At 43.9% G+C, this 26,935-nt stretch overlaps 1 protein-coding gene and 1 long non-coding RNA gene across 4 annotated transcripts in view; one reads left to right on the plus strand and one right to left on the minus strand.

Moving 5' to 3' along the window:
- LOC142258003 (uncharacterized) overlaps positions 1–26,935 on the plus strand; it is a 370,341-nt gene that overhangs the window by 79,396 nt on the left and 264,010 nt on the right. The window contains exon 4 of one of the 2 annotated variants that reach the window (XR_012727691.1): positions 4,862–4,979. The exons of the other annotated variant lie outside the window; for it this stretch is intronic. This is a non-coding gene — a long non-coding RNA (uncharacterized LOC142258003). Of the gene's footprint in view, positions 1–4,861; positions 4,980–26,935 lie in introns of those variants that run through there. 2 annotated transcript variants of the gene reach the window in all.
- LRRC9 (leucine rich repeat containing 9) overlaps positions 19,613–26,935 on the minus strand; it is a 267,576-nt gene continuing 260,253 nt past the window's right edge. For both annotated transcript variants that reach the window (XM_075330387.1, XM_075330386.1), the window contains exons 32-33: positions 25,621–25,792; positions 19,613–20,020 (exon numbers count right to left, since the gene is read on the minus strand). In XM_075330387.1, the coding sequence (XP_075186502.1) occupies positions 19,981–20,020; positions 25,621–25,792 (212 nt within the window). In that variant the 3' untranslated portion in view covers positions 19,613–19,980. The remainder of the gene's footprint in view (positions 20,021–25,620; positions 25,793–26,935) is intronic.

The following is a 26,935-nucleotide window of genomic DNA, read 5'->3' on the forward strand; positions in this document are numbered from 1 at the left end:
GATTGACAATGAATGCACCGCTTTACCTTGTCTTTTCTTAATGGGCGCTGTAGTCAGCTGATTGAGGAGTGGGGGTTTCTGGTAAGGGGATTGTTTCAATCAACCGAGGGAGAAGATGGCATATTAGAAACCAGGAGGCATCACTTCAATTCTGTGATGTGTGTGTAAGTTTTTGTATATACCAAAGATTTAGATTCACGGTGTAAATCCAGTTTCTTAAAGGGATTGTCCCTTTATAAAGACTATTACTCAGAAAACAAACCAACTGAGCTTCTCAGGATTTAGCACTGCCTCTTGCCTCTGCTCCAGTCTTTGTTGATTGGTGGCAGCGGTGATTTCCTACTGACAGCACAACTGGAGCTCAGTGATTGCCTGCATCACTGTTGCCGCCACCACTACAGCCGATCAGTCCAATGCGGCACTGGACCTCCGGAGAGTGGGTAAAAGCTTAGTTTGTTTCTTTTTAGCCTCCATTCACCTTTGGAGCAATATAATCTTTAATCCCACTAACTGGAGTTTAGGTCACAGAAGGAAGGGTAACTGTAATTCTGAGCCAAAAATGTACACGGAACAATTGTCATGGCCCTTAGCCCCCGAACCAAAACACCCCACCCAGACAGAAATTTCACCCAAGGTTATGCGCCGCACACGTCTAGCATTTGCAGCAGAATTTTCTGCTGCAAAAACCAAAGTGTTGGCAGGAAAGTCACTGCTTGAATAACAAAGTTTTTGCTTCCATTTTTTTCCCCATTTGTTTAACCCAAGAACCCCAGGTATGCGTTCTAGGGTTGAATGAGTGAAAACTGCTGCAGAAAAGCTGAAACAATTGACATGCTGCAGATTTGAAAAAACGCTTTGAAGCTTGAAAAAATTATCAGCGTGTTCTTTAGATGTCAGAAATCTCATTCACTTTACTGGTACTGTCACACACTGCATTTCTTCCACAGCAAAAAAGCGCATCCAAATGGAACATGTGAACAGGGTTTGAGGTTGTTCTAATACAACATCCTTTAGATGCCAGCACCCGCCACGTTTCTCAAGTAGAGCCGCTTCACAAAAGCGCCGGTGGTGATCTTCCTGAAACATCTTTTTTGGCTTCTCTTTGGTGTTATTTGCAGCAGCTTTGTTGGTTACTTTCCTTTTTTTCCCTACTTACATATATAAAATACGAAGCCGCCTGAAGAATAGCCAGGTCAGTTCTTTTAGCTGCTTCACACATTTGGAAACCTGAAGCTCAAAAGACTGAACATCGGAACAGCAAATCATCTTCACATTGTAATGCATACGTTTGTTCTTTTGCATTTTTTTTGTGTGGGTCACAGAACGGACCCGCCTGACAAAATCTTTAGCCTTTAGCCTTCATGGTAAAATAGCTGCTAGGAAACCACTGCTAAGGACAGGCAACAAGCAGAAGAGACTTGTTTGGGCTAAAGAACACAAGGAATGGACATTAGACCAGTGGAAATCTGTGCTTTGGTCTGATGAGTCCAAATTTGAGATCTTTGGATTCAACCACCGTGTCTTCGTAGAAAAGGTGAACGGATGGACTCTACATGGCTGGTTCCCACCGTGAAGCATGGAGAAGGAGGTGTGATGGTGTGGGGGTGCTTTGCTGGTGACACTTTTGAGGATTTATTCAAAATTGAAGGCATACAGAACCAGCATGGCTACCACAGCATCTTGCAGCGGTGTGTTATTCCATCCGGTTTGCGTTTAGTTGGACTATCATTTATTTTTCAACAGGACAATGACCCCAAACACAGCTCCAGGCTGTGTAAGGGCTATTTGACTAAGAAGGAGAGTGATGGGGTGCTACGCCAGATGACCTGGCCTCCACAGTCACCAGACCTAAACCCAATCGAGATGGTTTGGGGTGAGCTGGACCGCAGAGTGAAGACAAAAGGGCCAACAAGTGCTAAGCATCTCTGGGAACTCCTTCAAGACTGTTGGAAAACCATTTCCGGTGACTACCTCTTGAAGCTCATCAAGAGAATGCCAAGAGTGTGCAAAGCCGTAATCACAGCAAAAGGAGGCTACTTTGAAGAACCTAGAATATAAGATATATTTTCAGTTGTTTCACACTTTTTTAAGTATTTCATTCCACATGTTTTAATTTATAGTTTTGATGCCTTCAATGTGAATCTACAATTTTCAGTCCTGAAAATAAAGAAAACTCTTTGAATGAGAAGGTGTGTCCAAACTTTTGGCCTGTACTGTACATTGTATTGTACATTTATTGTATACATGCTACACACATATACACTGTATACACACATATAATACACAAACATATCTAACACACAAACATGATACACACATTGTATACATACTGCACACATATACACATATATAATACACAAACATACCCAATATGCATACAATACATTATACACACATTTATTATATACATGTTACACACAAATACACAGTATACACACACACATATACACAAACATACCTAATACACATAATTATACACACTTTTTTGTATACATACTGCACACATATACACTGTATACACACATATCATACACAAACATATCTAATACACATACATGATACACACATTTATTGTATACATGCTGCACACACATATACACATATAATACACAAACATACCCAATACACATACAATGCATTATGCACACATTTATTGTTATTGCTGCACACATATACACTGTATACACACATATCATACACAAACATACCCAATATGTATACACATACATTACACACACACATCAGAAATAAGTAAAGAAAGGCAAATTGCATTTCAAATTTGCTTAATTGATATCATCACTACATACTGAATATGAAATGAATGCATAGCAAATACATTACAATATCATATTTCATGTTTTATCTCTACAATATAGAACAAGCCTCATCAGAATATTATATCTTTCCTCTTTTTCCAAATGTTATCAGATACAAAGCGATTAAAAGTTTTTTTTTTTCTAGCGTGTATTTTTTTTTTTGTTTAACAAGCTTATAAGGGAGATAATTGTTCTATGGTTATGAAAAAAAAAAGAAAAAAAATGAAATTCACATTTTAACTTTCATTTCCCTGACCCGCAGCATTCAATCTCTTTAGCTACAAATCTGACTATTCTAATGTTCTTTAACAGTGTTACAGAATCCCAGCTTGCTTTTCCCCATTCTCCGCTAGTTATACATAGATGTCTGGACTAAGCCTATTGTGCGGATTGTATATAGTTTAAAAAGCTCTGCAGTATTTGACTCTGTCTATTGTATCCGGCTTCCCTGAGTGCTCGGCTTGCTGCGTTTTACTTCTGCACTGTGTTTTCCAGGCCCATTTACGCCTATTCTCTTTGTACGCACTTGTTCATCGGGAAGCTTAAATTGACTTCTCTCTATTCTTTTTCCTTAACTAAAGATGCGCCATTAAGCGTGATTGAACTCTTTTGAAAAACACTTCCTAAAATGAAAGACCATAACAAATTAGTCTAGCAGTGTTTGCAAATATTGTTGTTTTTTTTTCTTCAGTCCAATTGATGGGAAAAGGAATTGAAAACTTACCCAGGCCATTGATACATATTTATTTGTTGCTTATTTCCCTTTTCAATGCTCTAAACACATTCTGACAAAAATCAATGTGCAATGGGGATTTTGATTTCTCATTCTTTAAAAGATTCTGTGTTGCCAATGAGAAAAAAAAATTGTATAAAAAAAATGAACAATTGTGGTGGTGGAGGGGGGTGCACAAGACCATAAAATAGTGAAAGTACACAATGCTTCAGATTTCTGTATAGTAAACTGTAAGGAATTAATGATCATAAGTATATGTAATTCACTATCATCACTATTCATAGTATTAATGAAGAGTTAGGAGCAATTGATCTTTTACTTTTACTCTGTATTTTGTTTTGAAAGATGGAAGTATAATAGTATATTACGTGCATGCGTGTATATCTGCTGCATGGAGCTTTATCCTTCCTCTGGATCGACAGATTAGGATTATAGGTTAAACTTGATGGGTTTGAGTCTTCTTTCAACCCTACAACTATGAAATCAACAGTATGTGTGTGTATATTATATATACTGTATGTATGTATACCGTATTTTTCGGACTATAAGACGCACCGGACCATAAGATGCACCCTGGTTTTAGAGGAGGAAAATAAAATTGTAAGCAAGAAATGTGGTCATGACACACTATTATGGGGCGAGGATCTGCTGCTGACACTGTTATGGGAGTAATGTCCCCAAATTCTCTGCTGAGGTACCCCATCCTGGTAATGATCCTCCTGCCTTGTATATGTACCCCATCCTGGTATATGCCCTTATCCTGCTATATACTGGCATCCTGCTATATACTCCCATCCTGCTATATACTGCCATCCTGCTATATGCCCCCATCCTGGTATATATTCCCATCCTGCTGTATGCCCCCATCCTGGTATATATTGCCATCCTGCTATATATTCCCATCCTGCTATATATTCCCATCCTGCTATATACTGCCATCCATCCTGCTATATACCCCCATCCATCCATCCTGCTATATACCCCATCCATCAAGAAATGGGATCACCAACACAATATCAAAGTCATAGAAAAATATTTTATTATAAATACTGAAAAAATGTGGACAGATCACGGCTCCAGGAAAAACAAGGGCACACATACAAACAGTTAAAAACATTTAAAAAGCCAAAAAAGGCATGGTAACATCAGATCTGAAGTAACTTATGCCTGTTTGGTCCTGAGGAAGGGAGCAGAGTCTCCTGAAACGCGTAGACCTGTGCAAGAATAAAAAGTTTACATTAATCCAAGATTTCATCAGTGATCTTTGGCGTGGTTTACAAAGCCCCATTTTACAATTTCTCTCTGTTATCAGCCACCTGGGGTACTGCTGCCTTTGATCCAGATTTATGCTGTTACAGGAGTTGTGCCTTTCACAACCATCTTTGGTGAGTAGGATCATCTCCTTTATCACCCCCTGTCTGTCAGGGTAAGACCCTATTGCGCTTTTTTGTCTGCAGGTTCTTTTTATCTACGTTCACTATAGTTGGTAGGAATTTAGGCCCATTCTTCCTGACAGAACTGGTGTAACTGAGCCATGTTTGTAGGTCGCCGCTTGCATCGGCTTTTTCAGCTTTGCCCATAAATGTTCAATAGAATTGAGATCAGGGTTTTGTGATGGCCTCTCCGAAACTTTGACTTTGTTATCCTTAAGCCACTTTGTAGTTTGGCAGTATGCTTCGCGTCATTGTCCATTTAGAAGACCCATTTCTGCCCAAGCTTTAACTTCCTGGCTGATGTCTTGAGATGTTGCTTCAGTATTGATACATAATCTTCTTTCCTCATCATGCCATTTATTTTGTGAAATGCACCAGTCCCTCCTGCAGCAAAACAACCCCACAACATGATGCTGCCACCCCTGTGTTTCACAGTTGGGATGGTGTTCTTAGGCTTCGAAGCTTCTTCTTTTTTCCTCCAAATGTAATGATGGTCATTATGGGCAAACAGTTCAAGTTTACTTTTGTCAGACCACAGACCATGTCTCCAAAAATTAAGGTCTTTGTTCCTGTTTGCGAACATTAATCTGGCTTTTTTATGTTTTTGGTTTTTTTTTGGAGTAATGTCTTCTTTCTGGTACAGTGGCCTTTCAGCCCATGTTGTTACAGTACTCATTTCACTGTGGATAATGACACAATCTTACCAGCTTCCACCAGCAGCTTCACAAGGTCTTTTGCTTTTGTTCTTGGGTTGATGAGTGTTAAGGCGGTCATAAATTTACAGTGATGCAATCTAATTGTGCATCTACCTTAACCCTGTGTGCAATCCAAATCATGAGTCATTTGATAGCAGCATGCATACTATTCTTCCATACAGACCAGAGAGATGACACGGATCTATATAGAAAATATGACTGGTCCCACCTCTGTGACTGCACATGTCTGACCAACACACGTTTATTTCTGGTACACAGAGCCTGTCTCCTTCCTGCGCGGTATGATGGCTGGACATTCCCATCTTGTTTGTACTTGCGAATAATTGTTTGTACAGATGAACGAGGCATCTTCAGGTATCTGGACATTGCACCCAAGGATGAACCAGACTTGTGCACAATTCTCTTCTTGAGATCTCGGCTGATTCCTTTTGGTTTTCCCATGATGCTACACAAAGAAGCAGCATGTTTCAGATAACTCAGATGTTGCCAATAAAATTATCAGACACTTCCAAAGACATAACATGATCATACGGGCTGTCCCATATTGTTTAAAGGCACGGTAGTCTCAGCGTCTGTAAACGTTTGACTTTGCAGAAAGTAATAAAATTGACTTAAAACATTCTCTCTCTCTCATTATTCTGGCATTTGGCAAATATAAATAATTTTGGTTCCTAATTGACCTAAAATGGGAAAGAAATTTTGATTTCATTAATATATTTCAACCATTATTTAAACTTTATCTTTTTTTAATAACTCATTTTAGTTTAATTTTATTGGAGGAAACTATCCTCCTTCTACATGCTTGAGTTAACAATAAGAAACAGTTTTAGGACACTAAAAAAGGGGTTTAAAACAGTAAAAAAAAAAAAAAAGAAAAGCTAAATGTAGAAAATGTGAATTTAAACATGAAACCTTTTTTAAACTACTAAACATTACCTTGTTCCAACCAAAATGTGTTACAAAATGTAATGCTTCAAAATGACCGCACTAGATCTGCAACTACAGGCGTTGATAAATTGCAGATTATGTATAAAACTAGAATGTTAACTGATACAATGTAATAAATGTATTATTTAATTACAAACAGTAATATAACATGAGATGCTAAAAAAAAGTGTATTAAAAATAATCCGCTAGTTCTTCAGTGGAGAATAGAATTGTATTAGTGTCATAAGAGGTAGGGGCAGTGCTGAAGGACGGCGATGCTGCGGACGGTGCAGGGGGGGCCCAGATACTCACTGTGGGTGGCGGCACTGTCCTGGGGCTGCGGGCGCTGCTCTGTGTTGGGGTTCACTGCGGGTGGTGAAGCAATGGCCATTCTGAAGATGTCGGCGCTGCGGGATTCACAGAAATGGTGTCTGGAGTTGGCGCATGCGCATATTGAATTATCGGCTCAATGACAAGTGCAATTTTCCTTAAGTTCACTGCTTGGACATCGATGGGCCAAATGCAGCGCATGCACAGACGAGAGCTTGAGCCGAGAGCTCCATCTGCGCACGCACCGACTCTGGGCGCCAATATTTGAAGACTTCATCGCTGACATGTTCATAATCGCCCATGCCTCATCGCCCACCGCACAGAGCCGAGCTGCACAGAGCAGCGCCCACAGCCCAGGCACAGAGCAGCGCCCGCAGCAGAGCACACAGCATCACCCATGCCTCTAGTGACACCTCTCCACCACTCTCCGGTAAGCTACATTCTGATTTTAAGACGCACCCTTCATTTTCCTCCAAAATTTTTGGGAGGAAAAGTGCATCTTATAATCCGAAAAATATGGTAATTATTCTCACATGGGAGGAACTGATGAGTATTATTTTTTATCAATAGATAATTTTTTAAATTTTGTATTGATCGCTGTTGACTTTAAAGAGGTATTACGATTTTGAGCAAATTATAAATGCACACATTGTACAATGAAAGTTACACAATGTCTTGTATTCCTTACAGGTTTCACGTTTCCATCATTGAATAATCACTTTCATTGTTTGTTTTGTTCCAGAAGCTATGAATCCCCCCTGGTCCTAATCAGACAAAGCCTAAATTCCCAGCACTGCACCTACTTACACTGCAGTGTCTGAGCGCATGCATACAGTGTCAGTGTGTGCAGGGGCCTAGTTCTCATTCCCCTCTCCTGTCTGAAGCCTGTAACTTTAAATATCGAATGCTACTGTGGCATTCGATTGTTTTGTTTGTCGCACCCATAGACTTGAATGGTTGAGTCTTTTCCGTTTTCAGAGTCAAATCGCAGCATATGGGGATTTTTTTTCACAAACTGATTCTGTCAGTGAAAAAAATCGGTCATCAGCACTGATCCATTAAATAACAAAAATCTGATAGCACACGTCCAATTAATACGGTCGTCTGCCTGAGCCCCTTTTACTGACAGACATCCTATTAGACCCCAGCTCAGTGGGATCTAATAGGCTGAGGTATATGCCAGACATTGCGCTGCAGGCAGGGGTGGGATTCAGACGGTTCTGTCTGATTCGGGCTTACCGGTTGTTAAAATATCAGCCGGTACGCAGAACTGGCAAGAATCGGCGTCGCGACCTGGTTCCCTGTATTCATTTGTATCGGCGTCTTCAAGACGCCAATACAAATGAATCCCCGTACCTCCATGCACGCCGCACTTCCGGGTTCAGTGGAGCCAGTTTGCTCTCTGACCCGGCGTCTGGCGGCGTGATGACACTGCACAGGTCACAGCAGCGTGGTGAGATTTCCTCACCACGCTGCTGCCTGTTAGTGTCAGTATTCATAGTGCCGCGGAGGGGGAGGACAGAGGAGAAGCCGCCGGCACTTGGAGCAGGTAATCTCACAGAAAATGATAAGTTGGAGAAACCAAACAGAAAATAAATCACAGAAAAAGAAATTTACTCCTAAAATACAAAATTTATTGAGGTACAAAGTTAAAAGGTAAGGAATAAAAATAAAAAAAACTCCCAATAACACTAAAAAGAAAGAGGGTATGATGAAGAAAAGCAGCTAGTTGAAAGTGAACCAGTGGGTTATCTATCCGAATAAGGATACCACAACACTGATTAACTTATGCTAATATCTTTATGACCAAATTAGACAAAAGTTACCACTATCAGACAATCACCCACAAAACATTCAACCCAGTTGATAATGCATAAAGGTGGTCTCACACATAGCGACGCAGCAGCGATCACGACCAGCGATCTGACCTTATCAGGATCGCTGCTGCGTCGCTACATGGTCGCTGGTGAGCTGTCAAACAGGCAGATCTCACCAGCGATCAGTGACCAGCCCCCAGCCAGCAGCGACGCGTGTAAGCGTAACTAAGGTAAATATCAGGTAACCAAGGAAAGCACTTCTCTTGATTACCCGATATTTACCTTAGTTACTAGCGTCCGCCGCTCTCACGCTGCCAGTGGCGGCTCCCTGTTCCCTGCACTCCTAGCCAGAGTACACATAGGGTTAATTACCCGATGTGTACTCCAGCTACGTGTGCAGGGAACAGGGAGCCGGCACTGGCAGCGTGAGAGCGGCGGACGCTAGTAACTAAGGTAAATATCGGGTAACCAAGGAAAGGGCTTCTTGGTTACCCGATGTTTACCGTGATTACAGCTTACCGCAGGCTGCCAGATGCCTGCTCCCTGTTTGCTTCAGTTTGTCGCTCTCTCGCTGTCACACACAGCGATGTGTGCTTCACAGCGGGAGAGCAACGTCCAAAAAATGAAGCAGGACATTCAGCAATGACCGGCGACCTCACAACAGTGCTGGATGTCACACACAGCGACAGCGACGGGACGTCGCTGCTACGTTACAGAAAATGGTGACTTAGCAGCGCTGTCGTTGTCGTCGTCGCTATGTTTGACACCACCTTAAGTCAGACGTAGACAATCTTGTCAAAAGTCAGACAGTCAGTCAGATCAGTCTGTAAGGTGTAGTCATCAATTACATAGAGTCAGCTATCAAAATTTGAGCATCCCCAAAAGATTGAGGGGGCAAAATAACATCAAGAAAAAACCCAACACGTTTCACCTCTCAAAAGAGGTTCATCAGGGGTATATACATGTATAAAAATATTCATAGATAGATGTATTCATTCTCTCATAAAAACAGAGATTATATAATATAATATGGGACCACCATAAAAAGATTGTCTGAGGACAGTGGGCTAAGTGCTCCTGATGTATCAGCACCCAGAGTGCTTCTTTATAGCATAGCTGCTGGATTAGGAAGCCTCATTTCCAGGAAAGTCCTTTATCCACTCATCTCCAGTAAGCCGAGTTCAAAAAAATCATCATAGATTCACTGTAGCAGCCAACCGGTGGTATTTTTATTTCCTACAAGGCTTGTAACATATAAATGTATTCAAAGGAGGCTGACAGCACAGCTACCAATATGTGTACATCGTAAGTCCTCACTATCTGCCGTGTATCAGATCAAGCAGCAGAGGAACACACAGGTAACAGATGTCCTACATGTCCAGTGAGACTTTGTATAGACCGAGTTGCTGTAGCTCTAGTGTCTGTCCTCAGAGTGGCCTGCAGGTGAGTGGAGGCCCCATGGGTTGGGAGCCTGCAGGTGAGTGGAGGCCCCATGGGTTGGGAGCCTGCAGGTGAGTGGAGGCCCCATGGGTTGGGAGCCTGCAGGTGAGTGGAGGCCCCATGGGTTGGGAGCCTGCAGGTGAGTGGAGGCCCCATGGGTTGGGAGCCTGCAGGTGAGTGGAGGCCCCATGAGGTGGGAGCCTGCAGGTGAGTGGAGGCCCCATGGGTTGGGAGCCTGCAGGTGAGTGGAGGCCCCATGGGTTGGGAGCCTGCAGGTGAGTGGAGGCCCCATGGGTTGGGAGCCTGCAGGTGAGTGGAGGCCCCATGGGTTGGGAGCCTGCAGGTGAGTGGAGGCCCCATGGGTTGGGAGCCTGCAGGTGAGTGGAGGCCCCATGAGGTGGGAGCCTGCAGGTGAGTGGAGGCCCCATGGGTTGGGAGCCTGCAGGTGAGTGGAGGCCCCATGAGGTGGGAGCCTGCAGGTGAGTGGAGGCCCCATGGGTTGGGAGCCTGCAGGTGAGTGGAGGCCCCATGGGTTGGGAGCCTGCAGGGGAGTGGAAGCCCCATGGGTTGGGAGCCTGCAGGGGAGTGGAGGCCCCATGGGTTGGGAGCTCTGGCTGCATTTGTCCCTAAAACACCAAAATTTTGCACACGTGAGGAGTAATACTACTGAGCCCTATTCACTTCAATAGAGCCAAGTTGCTATTCCAGACACAAACCATGAACAGTTGGAATAAAGCAGCCCATAATGCACTAACCTAATAAAAAGTCTACGTGTAGATCAATGATTAATTTCAGGAATACATCATATATCTTATATACTCATAAATAAAGAATTTTCACAGTAAGTATGTCTTTTACAATGCACACAATGCGGTCACAGCTTATATATGGCTGAACTTAATCATGGTAAAGCCAAGCCTGAGCAGCTATAGAAAGGGCAATAGAGCCATCTGGTGGACATATATGGAACTGAATTTTACAAGTAAAAAAAATATATATCCTTTCTTTCTTTGTGTTTTCTTTTTAAAACAAGATACAATGATGGTATAACATATCTGTTGTTTAATAGAGCAAAACAGTCACTGACCGGCACTAGTAACTTTATAAAGGTCTGCCCCATGCCGTTTATTTATTTTGACAGGAGGAATTGAACTGCGTGGCATCTACAGTATTTTTTATGTGAAAGAAAGACAGAAATCACAACGGTGCCTTCTATAAAAACTAGATTTCTTGTTAGCATACTTAATTAGCAGGGACGGCATCATATATATATATATATATATATATATATATATATATATATATATAAAAAAATCTCTCAGCATGTGATAACATGAAAGTAGTGCTCGTCTCCCTATAAAAATGATGCTGTTTTTTTTTTGAGATCTGCTCTGCCAGTCATGAGAAATGTAGTGTAGAGGATGTATGCAAATCAGGCTGGAAGAGCACTGGGGGCGTGTCCAGGAGCATAACCTACTTTTTGACACTCCCTCAGTGCACTTCCTGCTTGATTTCAATACATCTTCTACAGTACATTTCTCATGACTGGCACATTGGATCTCAAGAGAAAAGGTGTCATTTTTATTGAGGGACTCGCGCCTACACAACAAGACCACTAATTCCATATGTAAACAAATGCTGATCGGTTCCCTTTAATACCTCAATAATTGTAGACGTAGCTGTGGATGAGAACAGTGTAGACATGCTTCAATCACGATTAGTACAAAAACATGTGTTAAATTATTCAATGACTACATGTAAATAATATTTAGTTACAACTGATAAAATGTTAATCAGCTGTAGTAATATTTCATTACAATACAGGAAGGGTTAATCCAGGACATTTTTCAGGAAATTTTTACTATGAAAACTTTACGTCAGAATTCTGGCATAAAAAGTCCCACATTTCAGTAAATGCATGTTTTTATTAAAAAATAAAATAAGAAAGCAACTGTATGTTTTTCTGCTACTCTTGTTACTTTGTTTAAAAATGGTCAAGGCTTAGAAAGAGGGACATGGAATTGGATTTAAAGAGGACCAACCAGCAGGATTTTGCTATATGTGGTAAAGGCAGCGCAAAACAGACACTAAGCTGCTGAATGTAGGCACACCAGTGGTGTAGCAAAAGGGGGGCGGAGGGGGCGGTATCCCCCCAGGCGGCACGTGTCGGGGGGGCGGCATTTTGGGGGTAAAAAATAAAAAATAGAAAGCTTATAGAAAAGGGCCATCCGCAGCTGCATTCCTGAACATCTTTAACCCCTTAACAACCCATGACGTACTGGGTACGTCATGGTGACATGGTACTTAACGACCCATGACGTACCAAGTGCGTCATGGCAAAATCACGGCCCCGGTGGCTGTGATCGGTGTGCAAAAACCTTAGATTTGGGGAGGAGGGGACCTCTGCCTGACCTCAGGGGGGGGGTGTCTCCCCCCTGGACCTACGGTGGCTGTGATTGGCTGACGAACGCCGCTCAGCCAATCACAGCCACTGTGATGTTTCAGCCATTGAAAATGGCTGAAACATTGAAATCCAGCCATGATCAGTGCAGCTATAGCACCGATCATTGGCTGGAGCTTAGTGAACTTTGTTTCACCCGCCCCCAGCTCTGATTGGAGAGATCGGCCTTGTGATCGATCTCTCCAATCACCTTGGATCTGGGGCCGGTGACCTGTTAGTGACCACTCCCCTCAGCTTCACTCCATCCGTGAAAGCTGAGGAGAGTGATCCCTGCAAGTGCCATTTGGTAAGTGCCCCCGATTCACCACTGCGCCCGATCAGCCCCCGCTGCAGCAGCGGCGGCAGCAGCAGTAGTCACCGCCCCCGATCCACCGCCTCCCATCTGCTGCCCCCTCTCCATCCGCCACCGCTCTCCCCATCAGCCGCTGCCTCCCTCCATCCGCCACCGCTTTCCCCATCAGCCGCTGCTCTCCCCATCAGCCGCTGCCCCCTCACCGATCTGCTGCCCACTTTCTCCCACCTCTCACCTTCCTCCATCTGCTGCCTCCTCCATCTGCTGTAGTCCTGCTGTCTAGATCCATCCTGTAAGGTAGCTATCCCCAATCTCACCTTCCAGAAATGCCCTGCACTTTGATTGAGGGGTGCAATGGGAGCGGGTCTTTGTGGGTCGAACTCTGGCGCCATTTTAATGAACCCATAATTACTGTGGCAATGCGTACGTGCCGCCAGCAGCAGCAATGGTTGCATGATATTCAAATAAAGAAAAGGGGGCACGCCATAGAGGACACAGGAGGAGGAATTTACAGTGTGGACCCGACCCACAAAGACCCACCCATGTTGCACACATTAATCAAAGTGCAGGGCATTTCTACAAGTTTGATTAAAGATATTTCAGCAACCAAGCATCCGTTCTTACTATAACAGGTATGCCTGGATTCATTATCTTACTGCCTGTATGACACTGCCTTTACTTTATATAGCAAAATCCTGCTGGTTGGTTCCCTTTTAATAATTTATCACAGTAGACTGAAGTAGAGGAAAATTAGGGTATGTGCCCACGATCAAGACTCACTGTGTCCTGGACGCAGCGGGTCCTGACCTGCGGGGCCGCGCGTCTCCTCCGCAGGGGACCGCAGCTGCTTGTACCCACCATCAGGGTTCATTGTGCTGCGGTCCTCTCGCTTGTGTTCTCCCTACGGAGGACGCATGCAACTCCACAGCAAACAATTAACATGCTGCGGTCTGGAAAGCCGCACCACAGGTCAGTGTTTGCTGCGGAAAAAACAAGCACCGTGGGCACGGGATTTCTATAAATCACATCCACTGTGCTTGTACTGTACAACGTAGTGTATTGGACGCAGCTGAAGCATGGTGTGTCCAAAACACTGCAAACACTGATCGTGGGCACGCAGCCTTAGATTTTCAGACACAGAGAAAGGCAAAACTGTATTGAGAGGCATCCTCAGAAAAATTGCATTTTACACCAGCAGACTCTGGACTATAAAAGAATTCTGACAATTCGGTGTAAATAACTCCCACCTAGTAGGGACATTTATTGAAGATCGCATGTTTAAGGAGGGATCTATATGGCAACTTTATAGAAGAGCGGTATGTGCCTCTGTTACATCAATCCAGGTGAATAGGGTTGTGTTGTGACAAACAAGTCGCAAAAACTCCGACAGACTGATTTTTTTTTTTGTGTGATTTGAATGTGACGGTACCCTGAGGGGGGGGGGGGGTCACAATGACCTCATATGAATACCTGCAATGTAGCGGCAGCGTATGCCGACCTTTGTCACATGTAACCCCTAGCCTAATGAAAACAGCACACGTCTACAAGATGATAATAGAGGACGCAGGGTTTCTAGTCAAGCCAGAAAAAATCCCCAAATATCCCTTACCTGGAAATAACCACTGACTGAAGAAACTAGCTCTAAATGTAATGATGATAGAGGAGATGGCAGACGTGTGTGATTTAGTCTCTTCACTCGATAAATCTGGAGTCTGTTCACAACTCCTCATATTCTGTATATTGGTTAAAAAGGAGGAACGTTTCAAATGACTAGCTGTCAAGAAAATGGCTACTGACGGGAGGCTCAAGAGAAATAACTGAAGAGCGGTGTCCGAGCCTCTCCAAATGAGTGTAATAATGGATCGCAGGCGACGGCGTTTATCAGCGGTGAGGAGCGTAATAAGTATACAGCTTACACGGAGCATAATTCTGTCCTCTATTGTGGATGTGATGATATAGGCTTACATATATATCATTGCATATCTTAGCCCGCGGTGCTTGAAGAAGTTTCTTATACTTTTATGTCTGATTTGGGTGAAAACTGGGTGACTACAATGGTCACCATAAAGCTTATTCACAGGGGGTGGGTGTAACCTATGCAGCCACACAGTGGCCCAAGATGTAAGAGGGACCACTTAAAAGTAGCACATAAACGTGAGCATTATGATGAGCTACTGCCCCCATACTGTTCCTGCCAGGGGCCCCCTTCAATCTGGGTCAGCCCTTGCTTTCCTTATGCACATGGCTGTATAATAACTCTGCACAACCTCCACTGTACAACTGCACCCATAGACTTCTATAGGGTCCTACTGTGCTGTTCAAATGCAGGCATACATAGAATTTGAGAGGCTTTACAGGCTATCGACACCTTTAACATAATCGCACAAAGCTTCAGTCTGCAATGTTTAGACCCCCTAATATGCAGTTTGCTGCCTGTTCCATGTGTCAGATTTTTCTGTGGTGGGAACATCTCTTACAGTAATATAGGCTGGATGTGAGCTCAGTGTGTACATAGAGTGTTGTTGTCTTCATTAGCTCATATATCAGCACAACGTCTATCCTGCACTTATAGCCTCTTCAAGTGCTTTCCTTCTTACATATATTCTGTCTCCTCTGCCCTCCCTGCGCCTGCAGATGCTTTCTCTCTACAGAGCTTCAGAGATCTGAATCCAGGGTGTTGATGTCTTCATTAGCTCATATATCAGCACAACGTCTATCCTGCACTTATAGCCTGTTCAAGTGCTTTCCTTCTTACATATATTCTGTCTCCTCTGCCCTCCCTGAGACTGTAGATACTTTCTCTCTACAGAGCTTCAGAGATCTGAATCGAGGGTGTTGATGTATTTATTGGCTCCTATATCAGCACAACTTCTATCCTTCACTTATCACCTCTTCAAGTGCTTTTCCAAACCAGCAGTTTGCCACTCTGGCAGTGTTTGGATGTAAACATTGTACAGAGCAGAAACAACACAGCGCCGTACACTGTAGTGGTCGTTCTCAGGTACTGCAGCTCAACTCCTATTGAACCTAATGTGTTAAGAGCTGCCAGTCTGAAAAGGGTATTCTCAAGTTATTCAATTGCTTTAATTAGACAGCATGAAATTAACAATTTGCTAGTGACTTGCTTTTTAAATCTGCTGTCATTCTCCTGCAATGAGAGCTTTTTCTTTCATAGTGTACAGCTGGTTTTCATTGAGCTTTTCCACTAGTTGCTTGCCTAGACTTTGACCAAGAGTACACAGTAATTACATTCCATGAGAGAGGTTAACTCCAAATATCCCAGCAACCTCTCTCCAGTTCATTGATTTCTATTTACCAGTTATCTGCTCATCTTCCTCTTGGCGTCTGACCAGTTGCTATTATAAATTAGCCCCATAACTTTAAGAGTAGGTATACTAAACACTGCTCTCACTGTCTTGAGCCCTGTACTTGTTCAAATCCCTAGTTATCTGTATGTGTAAATACAGTGATAGACAGCAGTGTAGACTTCAGAACCAACCACTGGTAACTGAGTGTGATACAGCAGAACTTGTGCTGAGCTTTGTAGTTGTACTAATACTACAGCCCTGCTACTTACCAGAACTGTCACTCAAAGAGGAGGGCCCGCCCCTGTCAGAAAACATGACGTGAGGAGTCTGTAATGCTCTGAGCTGCACAACTTGCGAATTCTCCTGTAGTGCTCGAGGCCAATGTAGGGGCTGTGAGTGGGATTAGTGGATGTACTGGACCACAGGGGGAACCCGGGCTTACCCCTTAGTGGCAGGGGCTTAACTAAGCACCCAACACCGAGCAGACACCAGGCACCACTCCCAGGGAAGTCAATATAGAAAAGCAAGCTTTGGCACACTCAAATAAGAAAATATGAAATGAAAAAAATTTTTTTGCAGGTGATTTTATTGTAAGGCAAAAAAGGTTCATCAATTACACCGACGTTTCAGCTCATAGAGCTTTTATCAAGGTAATGCTAACAAAGGTATATAAGGACATAGACCATACATTAGATGGATCATACAATGCATATCAGAGAACCACATTCAAATCAGGCTGTGGTATGCCAGGGGACAGCAGGAGATAACGTTTATCTCCTGCTGTGCCCTGGCGTTTAAGACGTGCACACCCTGTTCCCCAATGACTCCATTCATAGGCACTTCCAATGGTCTCCTTGAAGCATACCACAGCCTGATTTGAATGTGGATCTCTGATATGCATTGTATGGTTCAATCAACCTGGACAGATTCTCACTATTACACACTTACCTTTTAGGGTACGCTCACACGAGCGTGAAAATCGGACGAGTGCAATGCGAGAAATTCTCGCATTGCACTCTGACCAATGTTAGGCAATGAGGGTGAGCAGTTGGGCAGCTTTTATCGCATCCAGATTCTGGATGCGAGAAAAGCGGCAGTATGCTGCGTTTTGCTGCTACCGCCGTATCTCTCGCACCCATTCAAGTGAATGTATGCGAGAGATACATCGGACTGCACTCTGATGTTATCCCAGTGCAGTGTGATATACGCACAGGCTGACAGTGGAGGAGATGGGAGGATTAACCCCTCCCTCTCCTCCGCAGCGCCCGCACTCAGCTTCACAGCTGTGACCCGATCGCAACATCGGGTTACAGTCGCATGACACTCGGCTCACGCTCGCAGCAGAGCCTGAGCCGGGGGACATTAGCATATCACATCCGATGCTCTCGCATCGGATGCCATACGCTCGTGTAAGTCCAGCCTTAGGATTTCCATTGGATCTCTACTGCACTAAGCTTGTATTGACGGTTGGCATTAAAATACCCCTCTGTGACGCCATAGGCGATTCACGCTCTTCAGTTCCCAAACTCTCCATTTTCCACTGAGGATTGTTGCCAAGGATAGCATCACTTTTTGCCATTGTATATTGGCATCATCACCATTCCTTTTATACCTATTTGCATTATTGCAGTAATAGGCATCATTAAACAACCACATTTTGATCCAACTAATGTATGGTCTATGTCCTTATATACCTTTGCAATAAAATCACCTGCAAAATTTTTTTTTTCATTTCATATTTTCTTATTTGAGTGTGCCGAAGCTTGCTTTTCTATATTGACTACTATTTTTCTTCTGAGCACCTCTTTATTCCAGTAGTTAGTGCAGACAGGCTGACTTTTTCTAAACATTCCCGGGGAAGTGACCGGGACTGTGGCAGCTGACTCCCAGGACAGGTGATGGACTTTACTATATGCACAGGTGCAGGCTGGTACAGGAGAGATGACTGGGGCAGACAGGCAGGTGCATACGGACAGGTACGGTGGGCACGGTATGGACAGGTACAGGGTGACTGACACAGGGCTGACAAGGGAGGAGCTCAGGACCTGACAACTAGCTAGGTAGCAGACTGACTAGCTAAAGGTGTTGCACAGGCACTTCCCCTAATGGGAGGGTGCCTTAAATACACAGTGACTCTGAGCCATAAGCTGAGAGGCATTTCTGGGAAATGGCAAGCTGGCCCTTTAAAAGGAGGGCTGGTGTGCGTGTACACGTCTTAGCTGCACTTCTGGGAGCCCTGTTTAGCATGTACAGGGCTCGGGAGGGGAAGGAGGCAGCAGCACACATGGATGGCCGGGGAAATGTGGGGGAGTCAGCGTCTCCGCAGAGACGGCAGCGCTACAATGCCATTAAGACAATATTGAGTTGGTGCACAAAAAAAAAAAAAAACACAAGGAAGGAAGCATAATGGCTAAATCACTAAAAACGCACCTACATTACAAGCGTTTTTCTGGACATTTCCAGGCTATCTGACACAAGGTGCACTTGGTTGCAGTTTTGGTTGCAGTTTGTGTGCTGAAAAACTGCAGCGTGAGCATATAGCCTTAAAGTCTCAGTGACAACTTGGAGCCATTTCAGCACACAAACTGCAACCAAAACTGCAACCAAAATGCACCTTGTGTCAGATAGCCTGGAAATGTCCAGAAAAACGCTTGTAATGTAGGTGCGTTTTTGGTGCGTTTTTAGTGATTTCTTCATGAGTTTTTTTTGTGACAAAACGCACGCTGCAGTTTTTTCTGCACACAAACTGCAACCAAAACTGCACCTTGTCAGAGAGAGCCTGGAAATGTAAAAAAATAAGCTTGTAATGTAGGTGCATTTTTGGTGCTTTTTTGATGCATTTTTTGTGACAAAAATGCACCAAAAACGCATGAAAAACGCACTAAAAATGCACCAAATTGACAGCATGCGTTTTTGATGTATTTTTTGTGACAAATATTGACATAATCGCTAGAAAAATGAACATGCTGCTTCTTTTTTGTCACAAACTTTTGTCAAAGAAAACCCTGACAAAAAAAATTGCAAATCTAACTTTTCATAGACTTTGGAAGTCAAATGTCAGAAAGTTCTGACAACAAAACTGCACCACAATACGCAGCGTGCGCATGTAGCCTAACCCTGAACAACAGTTCTGGCCTAAGCAGTGATATGGGGGGCAGTACAGGCCATCTGTATTAACCCCCCATAGCAGAACGAATTAGTCCAACCGTGGCATCTTTGCCACTTTATTTAACCCTTGAGACAACCATGGGCTGTATTTTTATTTATTAGTGGTAAGTGCCTGCCTGCCCTGGCGTCCTGGGTTCAAATCCCAGCAAGGACAATGTCTGCAAGGAGTTGATGAGTCTATTAAGTGCTTTGGAATTAACGGTGCTATATAGGCAAGCAAAATAAAACAAACATATCATACATCTTATGCGACTCCTTGGTGCTGCAGCAGTGCTGACATTTATTAGTATTTAGGATATGAATAACACATCCCATACACAATCTGTCTGTAAACTCTGGATATTTATGTCTGGGGTAAATGAATGACTTTGATTTCATGGGGCTAAAACATATAAATAAATTATATTACACAAAGTGATATGGGATTAAACATATATACAAATATACAATTTGGCGCAATGGTTATATGTAGGTCTCATGTAGACTATTATATGGAGGTCGGGTTAGGAGCGATTGTCTCAACAGAACCGCTGTCGGTCTTACATCCGGGTTTGACGCACTGTCCCATTTCCAAGCAATCTGCAAAATAAAATGTGCAAAATATAAAAAAAACCAGTATTTAATACATAATAAATGTTTATTTTTTTTTAGTCCAAATCCCCCCCCCCCCTTATTTCAGATGATAAAATATTTAAAATGACTCCAAAAGTAGGAGTTCTTTTAAAGGGGTTTGCCAGGATAAAGGGAACATATGTCAAAAAAACATGATTAACTTGCAGATACGGGGTTAATCTGCAGGTCAATGGGGTTTTGATGACGTGTGGCCACCATGATGAAATCCTGGCTATCAGGAGGACATTAACTTTATTCCTCCTAACAGCCTCCGGCTTTCGGTCGTAGCAATGCGGCAGACGCAGCTTCAATTACCACTCAGTACATGGCAAGAGGTGCCTGTAACTGCGCCGCAGCACTGACTGACAGCCGGCTCAGCACTGATATGCTGTCAGTCAGTGCCATGAGCGCGGTTACAGCTGCAGTTCACCATGTACTGAACGATGACTGAAGCCACATCTCTAAGGGGTACTTTGCACGCTGCGACATCGCAAGCCGATGCTGCGATGTCGAGCGCGATAGTCCCCGCCCCCGTCGCTGCTGCGATAACTTGTGATAGCTGCCGTAGCGAACATTATCGCAACGCCAGCTTCACATGCACTCACCTGTCCTGCGATGTCGCTCTGGCCGGCGAACCGCCTCCTTCCTAAGGGGGCGGGTCGTGCGGCGTCACAGCGATGTCACACGGCAGGCGGCCAATAGCAGCGGAGGGGCGGAGATGAGCGGGACGTAAACATCCCGCCCACCTCCTTCCTTCTCATAGCAGCCTGAACGCAGGTAAGGTGATGTTCCTCGCTCCTGCGGCTTCATACACAGCGATGCGTGCTGCCGCAGGAACGAGGAACAACATCGTACCTGTTGCTGCACCGGCATTATGGAAATGTCGGAGAATACACCGATGATACGATAACGACGCTTTTGCGCTCGTTCATCATATCAAAAAGGTTTTACACACTACGACATCGCAAGTGACGCCGGATGTGCGTCACTTTTGATTTGACCCCACCGATATCGCACCTGCGATGTCGTAGTGTGCAAAGCCGGCCTAAGAGTGAATACCGGAGGCTGCAGGGAGGAATAAAGTTCAGTTCCTCCCAGTAGCCAGGCTTTCAGTGTGGCGGCCAGGCAACTATTAACCTACAGATTAACCCCATATCTGCCGGATAATAGCGTTTTTTGACATGAAAGGTTCTAATGATCACTTGTGCTTAGGATAGATCTATATGATATCAGTGGGGGTCTGACTCCCTATGATTAACTCAACAAATTAGCAGGGGTACAATGGAAGTGACAGAGCTGCGTACGTTGTGTCATGGCCGTAACTGGTACTACAAGCTCGCCCTCATACAAATGAATGGTGAGAGCTAGCGGAGAGAAAGCTTATGGAAAAACAAGGTGTCAAGCTGCTGATGCCATAATGCGGACCTTGTGGATCCAACCTAATAGAGACATCAGATGTTAAACTCATAAATGTGCCCGTGGACTTACTTTAACCTTTTATTACATCTCATTTTACTGGAACAGGCTGTAATTTTCCCCCTGACACACAGTAAACACTGTAATAACCCGCAGTCAATGACTAAATGGCACTAAGGATGTGTCAAGGTAACAGAAAAGAGCATGCACGGTTATTATTATTTTTAGGGAACCGTGCAATTATGTGTGTCTGTAGAGACATTCATCTTATCAGGCAGCCCTACAATTGCCATTTCCCCCTTATATAAACTGTTTACTATGAACCGCACTAAAGAAGACTTTTTTTTAAACAGTTGTCACTACAATCACCACCTCCTAGTCTATTATATTATAACACACCTGCTCCTTATTCACACCTGAGACCTTGTAACACTAATGAGACACAGGACTCCAGGAAAGGAAAATGGCTAATTTGGCGATTTTCACTTAGGGATGTACTCTCTTTTGTTGCCAGCGGTTTAGACATTAATGGCTGTGTGTTGGGTTCTTTAGAGGGCACCAAATTTACACTGTAAGGGTATGTGCCCATGATCAGGACTAACTGCGTCTTGGACGCAGCGGGTCCTAACCTGCGGGGCCGTGCGTCTCCTCCGCAGGAGACCGCAGCTGCTTGTACCCACCATCAGGGTTCAGGGCGCTGCGGTCTCTCGCTTGTGTTCTCCCTACGGGGGACGCTTGCAAATCTGCAGCAAACAATTGACATGCTGCTGTCTGGAAAGACGCACCGCAGGTCAGTGTCTCCTGCGGAAAAAACAAGCATAGTGGGCATGGGATTTCAAGAAACCCATCCACTGTGCTTGTACTGTACAACGCTGCATTTTGGAAGCAGCTAAAGCATGGTGCGTCCAAAACGCAGCAAACACTGATCATGGGCATGCAGCCTTATACAAGCTGCACACTGACACTGTACATTGTATCAAAGTGTCAGATCTTCAGTGCTATCCCATGAAAACAGATAATAAAACATTTACAAAAAATGTGACGGGTGTACTCACTTTTATACTGTAGAATAAAATCTTGACTAGCCATACACATTAATAATGGCTGTACCTGGAAACTTCCTTTGTTCCTGAGGGTTATGAAGCACCCCCAGCTGTGTCTGGCAGCAGCAAACTCCACTCTCCCCACTGAGAATACATGGATACTTGGCCAAGCTGAGCATGCATGTCTAAAGGTGAACCAGATAGATAGCTAATGTACATGGTACCTAATATGAATGGCCAGCTAAAGGCCGAATTATGGGCTGCTGGAGTATGGTAAGGTAAACGTATCATCTCTCTCATCTAATATCGATCCGTTACACCATGTATCCATCTATCTACAGTACATACAGTACAGACCAAAAGTTTGGACACACATTCTCATTCAAAGAGTTTTCTTTATTTTTAGGACTCTAAAAATTGTAGATTCACATTGAAGGCATCAAAACTATGAATTAAAACATGTGGAATGAAATACTTAAAGTGTGAAACAACTGAAAATATGTTTTATATTCTAGGTTCTTCAAAGTAGCCACCTTTTGCTTTGATTACTGCTTTGCACACTCTTGGCATTCTCTTGATGAGCTTCAAGAGGTAGTCACCGGAAATGGTTTTCCAACAGTCTTGAAGGAGTTCCCAGAGATGCTTAGCACTTGTTGGCCCTTTTGCCTTCACTCTGCAGTCCAGCTCACCCCAAACCATCTCTATTGGGTTCAGGTCTGGTGATTGTGGAGGCCAGGTCATCTGGCGTAGCACCCCATCACTCTCCTTCTTAGTCAAATAGCCCTTACACAGGCTGGAGGTGTGTTTGGGGTCATTGTCCTGTTGAAAAATAAATGATGGTCCAACTAAACGCAAACCAGATGGAATAGCACGCCGCTGCAAGATGCTGTGGGAGCCATGCTGGTTCTGTATGCCTTCAATTTTGAATAAAACCCCAACAGTGTCACCAGCAAAGCCCCCCCACACCATCACACCTCCTCCTCCATGCTTCACGGTGGGAACCAGCCATGTAGAGTCCAGCCGTTCACCTTTTCTACAAAGACACGGTGGTTGGATCCAAAGATCCCAAATTTGGACTCATCAGACCAAAGCACAGATTTCCACTGGTCTAATGTCCATTCCTTGTGTTCTTTAGCCCAAACAAGTCTCTTCTGCTTGTTCCTGTCCCTAGCAGTGGTTTCCTAGCAGCTATTTTACCATGAAGGCCTGCTGCACAAAGTCTCCTCTTAATAGTTGTTCTAGAGATGAGAAGGTGTGTCCAAACTTTGGTCTGTACTGTATATCCCTATATCGATCCTCACTCCATGTATCCATCTATCTACAGAACATATCTCCCTATTTGCCTATTTAAAGGGCATCGCTCACCAGGTTTTCTCTATCCATGTAAGAGCAGCATTACATGATTCCAGTGGTGTGTCACTTACTGAGCTGTTTGCTGTTATTTTGATAAAATCCCTGTTTTATCTGCTGTGATCTACCAATTACAAAACCCCGCCCACACCACTGATCTGATTGGCAGCATTCTTCCCATGTACAGTGCACATGCAAAAACCTACCAACCAGTGGAGGGGGTGAGGTTATATATTATATTATATTATATATTAAATAAATATGGATGACTACATGTCAGCAGGTTTACTAATCCCAAGTGATAATCTCCTGCTGATAAAACAGTTATTTTCTCAAAACTATAGAAAACAGCCCAGTAAGTGACACATCGCTGTAATCCAGGTCTCTGTCTCTACGATTAGAGATTCCCTTTAACACTAGAAGTCCCAGAGAGGGGTCATTTAACATTTCTACCATTGGAACCCTATGGAGCTCGAAATTCCTGGGACATCTAGTGTTAATCATATAATTTAAGCCATGTGTATTTGACATGAGGGTTTGACTTTATCATAGCACATGGTCGTTTTACAACTCCATTTTATTAAGCCATGGAGGTCCGTGAGATCTCTTCGATACATTTGGATGGCTCTGATTTTGTATAGATAGATTAGTATGAGGTTACATCTGCATTCACAATGTATTAGGATTTAGATTAACATTGGATCACAGATCGGTGAGGAATAACACAAGTTCAGTGAGGAGACTCTCATTCCTCCTTTTTTATAGTCTTTGTGATGAAAGTAGATGCCCCAGAGGAAACTAATCCAATGTGAGAACATAAGACAACCATAAAGATATTGTCCTGGACTGTGCTGCAAAAACTACTCGGGTAACCCCAACTGCCCACTATTACTGGATATTGCAGTGTCAGTGCGTCTGGTGTGCAGATGCTTATTAGTAAAGCCTGCTTTATACGTTGCAATTTCGCATACGATATCGTATGCGATCGTACCCGCCCCCATCGTATGTGTGGCACGTTCAATTTTGTTGAATGTGCCGCACAAACGATTAACCCCGTCACACGTACTTACCCGTCCATACGACCTCGATGTGGGCGGCGAACGTCCACTTCCTGGAGTGGGAGGGACGTTCGACGTCACATCGACGTCACGCGGCATCCGGCCAATAGAAGCGGAGGGGCGGAGATGAGCGGGATGTAAACATCCCGCCCACCTCCTTCCTTCCGCATTACTGGCTGGAGCCACGGGAGGCAGGTAAGATCTGTTCATCGTTCCCGGGGTGTCACACACTGCGATGTGCGCTGCCTCGGGAACATTGAACAACCTGCAATTCGTCAGGATTCAACGATGTGTATGCGATGAACGTTTTACCGTTCAATCGCAATCGCACGTACCTGTCACACTCTACAATGTAACTTACGATGCTGGATGTGCGTCACTTATGACGTGACCCCGCCGACACATCATAAGATATATTGTAGCGTGTAAAGCGGGCTTAAGACTGGGGCTCAGTGGCATTTAGTTACATGTCAGTTGTACAAACGTTCTATAAATGTCACCACCACGGAGCCCGAGCCTAAACCGATGTGTAGGACGGTCAGCAATGCTACAAGTTCTACAAAAGAACAAGTACTAGTTTGGCTATTGATTCAGTTCACAGCGCCGATGCGTCCACCACTGTGTGTAGGCTGTGGGTGAAATAAAGCCGCATATGTCAGGGCCGCAGTCCCAGCGGTGGCCATTAATTATCAGCACACACCTTCCGTCTTGCTCCAGATTGCTGGCTTGTAAGTGCGCTGCTCGATTTTGGTTGCCTTGTTGTGAGTACGTGGAAGAAACACTTGTTCCTCCTTTGAACTGCCTGAAAGCAATTTCTGCATTCACGCTGCGTGGGTTATTCATCGCACCGCCATGGTGCTTGGATTTCTTGTCTGAAATATAAAAATGTCTATTTAGACTGTAATCCATTTTTAAATAAGCGCCGGCCTGTCATTTCCTATAGATTAAAACAAGGGAAAGCGGGAACAAACGGGCTGTGTTATACTGTACAATTCACAGTGCGATTTCACCAGGTACTATTATATAACAGTCCTAGATGAAGACTGCAGCGGTGCGGAAATTGGGCGTAGAAATAGAAGCGCACACGCAATGTGGCCGGCTTCACACTTAGGCAGAGAGGGCGCCTCGAAAAACACAAGTAAACTAATTTTTACCACAAATGCTGCAGCTGGGTGTTACTTTAAGGTCTATGCACTTTGGGGGGTGTTTCTTGCATTTGAGAAGACAGTGTTTTTTAATTAAAATGCATTAAATTTATTGTCCGGGACCTTTATATTTATAGCCTATACTATATCTGATCGGTGGGGGTGCGACACCCGGCATCGTCACGGATCAGCTGTTCCCACACTGAAGTGCTCAGTTGCACAACACAGCTCCATCCATTGGATACGGCGCCGGCAGGGTGCTACACATCTGCCCCCTGTTCAAATCAGTAGGGGGTGATTATGCAGTATCTAGCCATGGCTAATATAGAGTTGTCAAAGCTGTGCTGTGCAGCTTCGCAACTGGGCACTTTCACCCGCCGTCATCACTGGGAACAGCCGATTTGCAGCATTTGCCAGGTGTTGCACCCCCACGATCAAATGTTGATGACCTATCCTAAAAATAGGTCATCAATGTAAAAGTCTTGGACAACCCCTTTAAGCTTGAGGAATGGTGTTTTTAGAGGTCGAATATTATGCCTACTGGGCAGTGCAAAAGCGGCAAGATTTAGATTATTTTTTTTTAAAGTCAGAGCAATATGAAACTGTGTGTATGTGTATATATATATATACTGTATATAATATATATATATACAGTGTGTCCACCTATAGCCTGTCCACAGCCATTAACTTGAAAACGGCGGCAGCTATAGGCATAGAAGTGGTGTCTAGGTATAGTAAAGCAGCCATGCGCTACGCAATGAAACCACCTATAGCACCACCTGGTGGAAAACAATGGAGTTAGCATTTTTATCTTGAAAACGGAACGAGATAGAGAAAAAAAGTGAATTAAAAAACTGTAGGGCATCTTCA

The sequence above is a fragment of the Anomaloglossus baeobatrachus genome, chromosome 12 (assembly GCF_048569485.1).
Source record: "Anomaloglossus baeobatrachus isolate aAnoBae1 chromosome 12, aAnoBae1.hap1, whole genome shotgun sequence".
In the NCBI taxonomy this organism is placed as follows: Eukaryota; Metazoa; Chordata; class Amphibia; order Anura; family Aromobatidae; genus Anomaloglossus; species Anomaloglossus baeobatrachus.